The 9,750-nt window shown below is 46.3% G+C and overlaps 1 protein-coding gene across 1 annotated transcript; it reads left to right on the top strand.

Moving 5' to 3' along the window:
• Positions 1-970: 970 nt before the first annotated feature.
• Positions 971-9,395, top strand: CCT3 (chaperonin containing TCP1, subunit 3 (gamma); the record flags this gene model as incomplete). The annotated part of the gene is made up of 13 exons (XM_009891590.1): positions 971-1,036; positions 1,497-1,547; positions 1,647-1,709; positions 2,307-2,403; positions 3,430-3,547; positions 3,737-3,923; positions 4,400-4,549; positions 5,026-5,158; positions 5,627-5,708; positions 5,835-6,015; positions 6,865-7,110; positions 8,470-8,601; positions 9,263-9,395. Coding segments are annotated over 13 exons (1,611 nt in total), but the record flags the coding sequence as incomplete, so codon positions are not given.
• Between the last annotated feature and the right edge of the window lie 355 nt (positions 9,396-9,750).

Below are 9,750 nucleotides of genomic sequence, written 5' to 3'. Positions count from 1 at the left end.
TGCCCCCCCCTCCGCCGGCCGTGGCCCCAGCGTGCGCCCTGCGCGGGAGGCCTCAGGGCGTCGGAGCCCCCGCTCCTCGTTAAACCTTTCCTCGCTCTCTCTGGGCTGGTTTCTCCTCTTCTGTTTCTCCCAGCGCGTTGCTTTGTGCGGTCCCGTTTGGACCCCTTCGACTTTGTGATTCTCTCACAATACGAGGTCTTCCGAGGGGTTTTCTTTTCTCTTTCTCTTCTTGCCGTCTGCGCTGGTCAGGCTGTTGTAGTCCGGGGCCCCTTTGCTATAGGTCTGCTCACCTTATTCTCGGTGCTGCTTTTAGTGTTGCTTCCTTTTGTTGCATCTTCTAAGTCTATATACACAAACATCCACTACTAAAGGAAATCTGTGCTGGTCCAGTTTAGGTTTGTAATAACAGAAAAGCAGCACCGAGCCTAAAGATTCTTTGGGGCAGACCTTTTTGACAGCTGGTCCCCAAATATGGTGGTGAGCCTGTGGTACTGCTCACCCTAACATGCCGAAGGCCGGGTGACACTGGTGCATAAAGCTTCATTTTAAACCATTGTTCTACTTACTGTGCATGAGCATCTGTAACTTTTTTTTTTTGACTGAAAACTGCAGCAGTTCCTAGGCTTTGTGGGATCTTGCAGGTTCTAGTGAGTGGCCGCTGTTTGATTTTCTTGGGGCAATAGTTTATGTTTCAGGGTTGCAATGCTTTTTGTATCAGTTGAATTATGATGCTAATTAGGAATTCTATTACAGTAGTGAGTGTTGCTTTTCACTGACGCTCTTGAATGAATACCCTTTCTTGTAGTGGCTGTGGTAGTTATATTGTAAACTTAATTTAGGACCAGTCATATATCAAGCGTGTATGACTGAGTGTGTCTTTGATGCATTGTCGCTATCACTGTTTCAGGCTTGGCCTTCTTAGTAAGATTAAAATTATATTTGTACATTAATTTTTTTTTTTCTATGCGTATTAGGTCAGAATGTGAAACGCGAGTCTGGAAGAAAAGTCCAGACTGGAAACATCACTGCTGCTAAGGTACCATATTCTCATGTCAGGCTATTTCGATTCTTTTTTTAAAGTGTGTGTTTGCGTATATATATGTGTGTGTTTATTTATGAGGGAAAACTGGATCTGAACCGTGTTTTCTGTAGTCTGTATGAATCCAGAGTAGAAGCAGCATGGAAAATGAGTTTTCAGTGTTAAACTAATAGGTGCAATGTAACCGAACGCGGAGGGGTTTAACACATGAAAACCTCTTTCTCTGCAAAATCTGAAAGTGTGTAAGTTATGACATCTGATTTAGTGAATTTAGTGTGGTGCCAGTGTTCTTATAATCCCTCTGTTCTCATTCCCACACAATTCTTAACTTCTGCTGCATCTAAGCAACTGCAGAGTCGTTGGGTCACTTAAATTTTGCTTGTTTCATATAGACTATGGGGTTTTCTAGACTTTTTGGTGCCCTCCTGTATCGCCTCATTTCCTTTGTTCCTCTTAGACTATTGCTGACATTATCCGGACATGTTTGGGACCCAGAGCTATGATGAAGGTAAGAACTTTTGCTGAAAGACCTGTGCTGCATACTGACCAGAAACACTGTACATACTACGGGCCAGTGCTAATATTGCTTTTTTTTTTTTGGTTGCAGATGCTTTTGGACCCCATGGGTGGGATTGTGATGACCAATGACGGCAATGCTATTCTTAGAGAAGTAAGTTTTTGCTAAAGGATTGTCTTGCTTAACATGCGAGTCGGACCCTTCCAGGATACAGTTACATTGCTGCCAATGGAATTCTGTTATTTCCTCTTCTGTTTTGAGAGCCAGCAAGTACTAAACAGCAGTACCAAGAAAGGTACTTAATGGGGAGGAGTTAAATATTTCCAGCAAGTGTTCTTCCTACTCAGAAAACTAGGTTTGATCCCAGCGTGATAAGTTTTCATGGAGGTTTTACAAGGCTGGTGTAAGTTCTGTGGTAACTGTAGCTATAATCGCTTGCATCAAAACCTTATGGGTGGATGATGGCTTTTACAATGCCAAATAATTACACCAAGAAATCATTGGTGTCTTTCTGGTGCAAGTACTGTTGAGATAACATCACAAAAATCGTAATGCTTGAAAATCTGTGGGAGACGCAATATTCTGAAATACCAGGGCTTATTTTTTGTTTCAAAAAAGTAAGAAAAATCTTTGCTGTAGTTGGGCAGAATGCCGTTGATTGTTTAAAAGGTGTATTTGTTCCATTGAGTGGTGCAACAAGTTTCAGCTTTACTATTCTGGAACAAAAACATACCCATTGCTCCTGTACAGATTCAAGTCCAGCATCCGGCTGCAAAATCAATGATTGAGATCAGCCGTACTCAAGATGAAGAAGTCGGAGATGGGACCACATCTGTAATTATCCTCGGTAAGGAGAGTGAATGAGACATACATTATTATAAAGGGTTAAGGCTGAAGTTTGCCCTTTTTGCTTATCAGGGCCCAGTAAGTATGTCTTAATGAGACAGGTATTCGTTATTTACCAGCCTTAAAATTGATCGGTTTTCTTCTTCCATGGAAGAGAATGCAGGTTCATTAGACCCTTGCGTGATATTGTGGCTCGAGAAACCCACAACAATTTATGGTCATTTAGACAATTATTCTCTCACCTGATGACCCCCTCCCCACCTGGGAAGGGGAATCAGGGAAAAAACAAGGAAACCTAGGGGCTGAAATATAAACAGATTTAATAGGATAAGACTAAATAATTAACATTAATGATACTAAAGAACCAATATTGATCCCGATACCAATATAGAAGGGTTATCCTTCAGCCCATTCTATCCATAGAAGCCGTGCACTCCCAGCAGTGACAGCAAATGTGAGACACTGTGGGCACTGCAGCTTTGGGAGAAGGGCTAAGGGCTCAGGGCTCCGGCACCGGGGTGAGGAGTTCTCATGATGGCAGTCACTATAATAGAGGAAAGCTCATCAGCAAACTTTCTAGTTGATATTGAATGTGCCGTGCCTGGTATGAACTAACCCTGTTGGCCAGCTTGGGTCAAGTGCCCGGGTCTCGCTTCTCCTCATCCCCACCCCTGGTGACCTCGGAAACACTGCGACCTTGAAACCTGCATCCCATAGCTGGCTATAAAGTCAATATTTTCACAAATTCAGACATTCGAGTCTTCTAGAAGTGCATTTTTCCCAAGCATTAGAAGAGAAATCAGTTGTGTGTGACTCAAACCAGGATAGGTGATCAGCTCCATGCTTTGGAAAGTTGTGTTCTTTCCCTGAGACAAGTGCAGTTAAGTATAAAGAAAGATATAGATGACGTTAGAGCTCTCTGTGTCGATAGGAGATACTTCTTCTCTGGTATGCTTCTACTGGTGGTTCTACTAACTAATCTGGGGAATATTCATGGGTTTGTTTTATTTTGGTTTGTTTTTTTTAGCTGGAGAAATGCTCTCTGTTGCTGAACATTTCCTTGAGCAGCAGATGCACCCAACTGTCATCATTGGGGCTTATCGTAAGGCTCTGGATGACATGATCAGTATTCTAAAGAAAATTGGGTAAGTGTGGGCTGGTGTGAGACAGAGAGAAGGGATATGGGGTTTCTGGACTGCTTAAAGATGGTTCTTCAGGGAATCACGTTAGTAAAATATAACTTAATATAATTGGAGAGGGACTCAATGGGATTACAAATAGATTGTAGCCTGGAGTATTACTCAGTTTACTGTTTGGTTTTTCCTTTGTGTCAGCACTCCGGTGGACGTGAACAACAAAGAGATGATGCTTAAAATAATAAAGAGTGCTATAAATACCAAGGCAATAAATCGCTGGTCTGACCTGGCCTGTAGCATTGCTCTCGATGCTGTTAAGACTGTGGAGTTTGAAGAAAATGGCAGAAAAGAAATTGATATTAAAAAATATGCCAAAGTAGAAAAGGTGAGTGTGTCCATTTCTTATCTGGGTACCCCTTTCTCATTCTGAACTAAGTGTTTCTAGAATGCAGCGGGAGGTTTGTGCCACTGATCTGCAGCCCACAGACGTCACCCTTGAAGATATTTCAGTCAGTGCTATCAGCCTTGCTGGTTTACAGTGAAAACGGGGGCAGTTATTTCAACTATTTTAGATTATTTGTCAAAAAGATCACTGAAGATGTTTCGGTTTCCATCTTCCAACTACGTGTTATCAGGCAATAGGATGTGAGCAGTTTCTGAAGTTGTTCCGTGGCTTTTCACTTAATCTAAGTCAGCGTGCTCTTAAAATTAACTCAGATCGTGACCTGGATGCGTCATGGTTACCTGGGAGAGTTTTCCTTTTTCAGTTGCTGGGATGGATGGTTTCAGGAGCACAGATACACAGGTTTTCGTAGAGTTGACTGATTTGCCTTGTTTTCCCCCCTTTCTTCTGTCTGTCAGATTCCAGGTGGTTTTAGTGAAGACTCGTGTGTCTTGCATGGAATCATGGTGAATAAAGATGTAACTCATCCCAGGATGCGTCGCCTTATTAAGAATCCTCGCATCGTCCTTCTGGATTGTTCACTAGAGTACAAGAAAGGAGAGAGCCAGGTAAAGCGAGTCCTGTTAGAGATGTCCGCAACTTTTTGATTTAAGACTAGTAAAGGGAAGAAATCCAGATAGCTGGTTTAAAGCAGGAGTGGCAAAAGGCTCTCTTCATCCTCTGCCTTTGAGACCTTTTGCGTTTATAAGTTAATTCTACTGTGGGGTCAGTACCCTGGAGAAAAAGGTAGAAAAATAGAACTAAGGCTACAGTGTTCTTCAGCACTGAAGCAGCTGCAGTGATTTGTGTCTCTAAGTGATGGTGAAGAGTCAAAGAAATATTTCTGCGCTTTAATTAACACATAAACCGTGACACTGTGTCAGTTTAATTTATTTGATTGGTATTTTTCACCGTGTAGTTGTCCTTAACTCTTTCCTGGGCAATATTGGAGGAGTTAAGATCACTCAAGCTGGGGGATCTGTGTCTAACTTGGTGAAGGGTTGGGAAGGAATACAGCGAGATATTTACACCTCTTTCTGTGCAGACGGATATTGAAATAACGCGGGAGGAAGACTTTGCCCGCATCCTGCAGATGGAGGAAGAGTACATTCAGCAGATTTGCGAGGATCTGATGAGAGTCAAGCCAGATCTGGTCATCACGGAGAAAGGAATTTCTGGTAATAACACACGTGATCCTTCTTTGCGTCGAATTCATCTCATTAAGGTTCATGCTGTGTTAAATGCACTGTTCGGTAACTTTAAAAGAAAAAAGAAAACCAAACAAACAACACTTCAAAAACCCTACAAACCTGATTTTCAACAGGACCCCAGTTTTGGTTTGTGTTTTAGCTTTCTAGCAAACAGTTCTGCATTGCGGGTGTCGAAGTTGGTTCTTGAGGTTGCCTTGTGAATGTGGACACTTACAATAATGTTTTGCTTTTCCAGCTTTTGGAAACAATATGAAAATATAAGTGAGGATGAGTCTAGCAAACCATGGAAAGCTGCATTGTAACTTTGCTTTGCAGCTTGGTTCAAGAAGCTACGTTTAGTTTTTTCTTTCCATAACCCTTTTTTACTTTGAAGACATGCAAAGTTTGTCATGATACCGCTGATTCGTCAATAAAATTGCCCAAACCTGATTTCAGACTTGGCCCAGCACTACCTGATGAGAGCAAACATCACTGCCATCCGCAGAGTGAGAAAGACAGACAACAACAGGATCGCCAGGTAAGTGCCGTCTCCTCACTGGAGCCCGTTTTTGCTGGCTACGGTGTGCCTTTTTCATTCTCATCTCGCCCTTTCCCCCCAGTTCTTCTTTGTGAGCGTCTAACTCGACTGTTGTTTGTGTGCCAGGGCCTGCGGAGCTCGCATTGTGAGTCGCACAGACGAGCTGCGGGAGGAGGATGTGGGAACGGGAGCCAGACTCTTTGAAGTTAAAAAAATAGGAGATGAGTATTTTGCCTTCATCACTGATTGCAAAGACCCCAAGGCTTGCACGATCGTTCTGCGCGGAGCCAGCAAAGAAATCCTGGCAGTAAGTTATTGCGCGTTCTGCTTCCCCTCCTGTCCTCGCCACCTTCTTGGTGTCAAGAAGTTATTGCTTCCTTCAGAGCAGCCGTTGCATGCGGATGAAGCAAGCGTGGCTTTCCTCTGGGTTCTGGAGTGACAAAGGAATTTGTCTTGTGTTCTGTGTACAGTGAAGGCAAATCTTGTATAGAAAAATGAGTAAGAAGTGTCTCGGAACAGAAATATTTCATCACAGATGAAGTTCCTGACACGCATATTGTGATATTTTTGATCACAGCTAAAGAAAGCTCCGTTGCTACTGACACTGCACAGTGGAGTGGTTTTATTTGGCCAGCGATGGGGGGGGGCGGGGGGAAGATATGTTATAAATGAGGAAATGACTATTGTCCTACTGTCGCGGTCTCAAGCTTGTTTGAAGAACTGAGAAAACATGTTGAAATGTCACAGTGAAAATATTACACGTGACTAGACTCAGTACGTGTGGGACGTCTGCCATCCCTGAGAGAGAAATAAATGGTTGAGCTGCTCTGCTAGAGGGGGGATTTGGATAGGAAGTTATTCGGGTCCCCCTGCGTTAGCCGTAAAGAGGGTCTTTTTTGTGCCAAAAATGGACATTTCTTACGCGCTTAAGTCCCACCGTCTAGGACATCAATAAAATCTGAGGGATTTTGGGGAGTTTTGTGTTTGCTGAGGGTTCCTTATGGTGTTCCTTATGGGTCCTGTCCAACTTGAGATCCTCTGTGATTCTGTACTGCAGAGGAACCGGCGCAGCAGAGCGTGGGCTGTGCGTCGGGCTGGTGCTGTGCTACGGTCCCCTGCCACCGCTAAATCCCCGCTTCTCTGATGCCTCTTGCAGGAGGTAGAGCGCAACCTTCAGGATGCCATGCAGGTGTGTCGCAATGTCCTCATGGACCCGCAGCTGGTGCCGGGCGGGGGAGCTACCGAAATGGCTGTTTCCCACGCTCTGACAGAGAAGTCCAAAGGCATGACGGGTGTGGAGCAGTGGCCGTACCGTGCCGTAGCCCAGGCTCTGGAAGTCATTCCTCGAACGCTGATCCAGAACTGCGGTGCGAGTACCATCCGTGTGCTGACCTCGCTCAGGGTAAGGCGTGTGGTGTGGGGTCGTCTGAAGGGACTCGGCCCCTTCATGACGTGTCCTGCTCTTACGGTTTGAGGAACCCACAACCATTTATTGTCGTTCAGACAATTATTCTGTCACCTGATGAGCTCTTCCTTCCCAGGAAGGGGAATTAGGATAAAACAAGGAAAGCCAAGGGTTGAAATATAAATAGATTTAATAGGATAAGACTAGATAATTAATATTATAAGACTAGATAATTAATATTAGTAATACCAAGGAACCAGTATTGATCCCGATACCAATATAGAATACACAAGGATTATCCTTGGCCCATTCTATCTGTAGAAGCCATACGCTCAGCCGCGCGCTCCCAGCAGGGACAGCAAATGTGGGACGCTGTGAGCGCTGCGGCTTCAGGAGGAAGAGAAGGGACCAGGGCTCCGGCACCGGGGTGAGGAGTTCTCAGGATGGCAGCCATCAGAGGAGAGAAAAGCTCCTCAGAAAACTTTCTAATTTCTATGGAATGTGCTGCTCAATGGTATGAACTAACCCTGTTGGGCAGTTTGGGTCAAGTGCCCGGGTCTCGCTCCTCCTCATCCCCACCCCTGGTGAGCTCGAAAACACTCAGACCTTGAACCCCGCATCCCATAGCTGGCTAGAAAGGAAATATTTTCACAAATTCAGACGCTAGTGTCTTCCAAAAGTGCATTTTTCCCAAGTATTAGAAGAGAAATTAGTCCTGTGTCACTCAGACCAGGCCACCCACCCCTCGGATCGATCACCCATAGCACTGCAGTTTCGCAGGTCCTTGAGGGTGCAGCTTTTTAGTAGTTGCAATAGCAGCTTTTATGTTAAAGGAAACCTGTGTTGAAGTAACCCATCTGCTGAAGGTGACTGAAAGACGCGTGTGTTTTTTGCCTGGGCTGTGCTGCAGACATTTTTACTGGAGTTTTGTGCCAAATTTGAAAGCCTGAAAATGGAATTTTCATGGTGGTCTAGTGGGAGGTGTCCCTGCCCAGGGCAGAGGGTGGGAACTCGATCTTTAAGGTCCCCTCTAAGCCAAACCATTCTGTGAATTCAATAGCTTGTTTGAGGTACCGGAATTGAAAAACACAATAACAAAACCCCGAGGGTGAACAAAATCAAAATCTTCCTTTGAGATGAGATTGGATGGCAGGAGAAAGAATGTCTCCACATCGAACTTGTTGTGTAATTAAGTCTTTCAGGTGGTGCTCGGTAACATGCTTTTGTATAAACTCCACAATTGAGAAAATTCTAATGACCTGTTACTATTTTCCTGAGCCCGTGGTCAGTTTGGCTTTCCAGAAGGTGAATTTGATGTCTTACACTGTCAGTGCCGACCCATCTTTATGCTTCCAGGCAAAACACGCCCAGGAGGGCAGCCAGACATGGGGTGTGAACGGTGAGAGCGGAGCCTTGGTGGATATGAAGGACCTGGGGATCTGGGAACCTTTGGCAGTTAAATTGCAGACCTACAAAACAGCGGTAGAGGTGAGGAGAGGGGTGGGACCCAAGAGCCTCCCCGTAAGGTGTCCCAGGGCAGAGGGGAGCGTTGCCGCTGGCGCACCGCGGTGTTTGCGGTGCTCGCCCCAGGGCGGTGTGTGCCTGGAGGTGCGACAGCAGGATGCGGCACCCATGGGAGCCCCTGCCGGGGCCTTCAGAGGGGCTGAGTTTTGAGCCTGTGGTTAAATCTGCCGTGTTCCGTCCCACCTCGTTCTGCCGGCTGCGAGGAGGAGTTAATCTCCCGAGGACCGGAGTTCCAGAGGTGTGCTGGAATCCGGTCGGTGGCCCCGGGGGCTTCTGCCCTTTGGCTCCTCGGAGTGGCCTTGCACGAGCTGCTCTCCCCTGTTAAAAGATGATATTTTGAGCGTTCGCTCGCTGGTGTTGCATCCAAAGCTGTTGCTTGAAGGGCTGCTTTGTCCCTTTCTTGTCGGTCAGCTGGAAATAATCCCTGTCCCCTTTTCCCTGGGGTGTCCCTGCCGTGTGCTCCTGTGACACGCACCGTGTCCTTTCCCCTCTGCTGTGCCAAGAGAATAATTTAATTATTATTTAATCAAGGAGGACGGGTCTTTGGTGTGAAAGCCGGGTGGGTTGTATTTTATTCCTTGCGCTGAGCTCCTGACAGGACCTGGGCACGGGCTTTTCTCCCCAGACTGCAGTTCTCCTCCTCCGCATTGACGACATCGTTTCGGGGCACAAGAAGAAGGGCGATGATCAGAGCAAGCAGCCCGCCGCGCCCGAGGCAGCCCAGGAATAAGAGGGGTCGAGTCGCCGCCGGGAAGAACCGGGCACTGGGGAAGAGCCGCATGGAGCCGCCTCGGCCGGAGGCTGAGCTGGGGAACAGGAAAAAAAAAAACACAAACAAAACAAACAAAAACCACACCACCCCAAGAAGGTGGGGAAGGGGCTGATGTGTCTCTGGGTGGAGATGCTGATGCTTAAGTTAAGTCTCTGGACTGGAACTTCCCCTCCCTGTTTGCCTCAAAAATAAACCGCGTCATTTCAAGCTCTTTGTGCGTTTAATGCGGGGCAGGGAGGGGGGTGGAGGAGCCTCCCCGGAGCTGCCGGTGAGCTCCGGGCACGGCCGTGCTGCGGGACGGGACCCCCCCGCGCCCGCTGCCGCCCTCGTCTCTCCCCCCC

The sequence above is a fragment of the Charadrius vociferus genome, unplaced genomic scaffold (assembly GCF_000708025.1).
Source record: "Charadrius vociferus isolate BGI_N301 unplaced genomic scaffold, ASM70802v2 scaffold1089, whole genome shotgun sequence".
NCBI classification, from domain to species: Eukaryota; Metazoa; Chordata; class Aves; order Charadriiformes; family Charadriidae; genus Charadrius; species Charadrius vociferus.
This window is presented reverse-complemented; position numbering and strand designations above follow the sequence as displayed.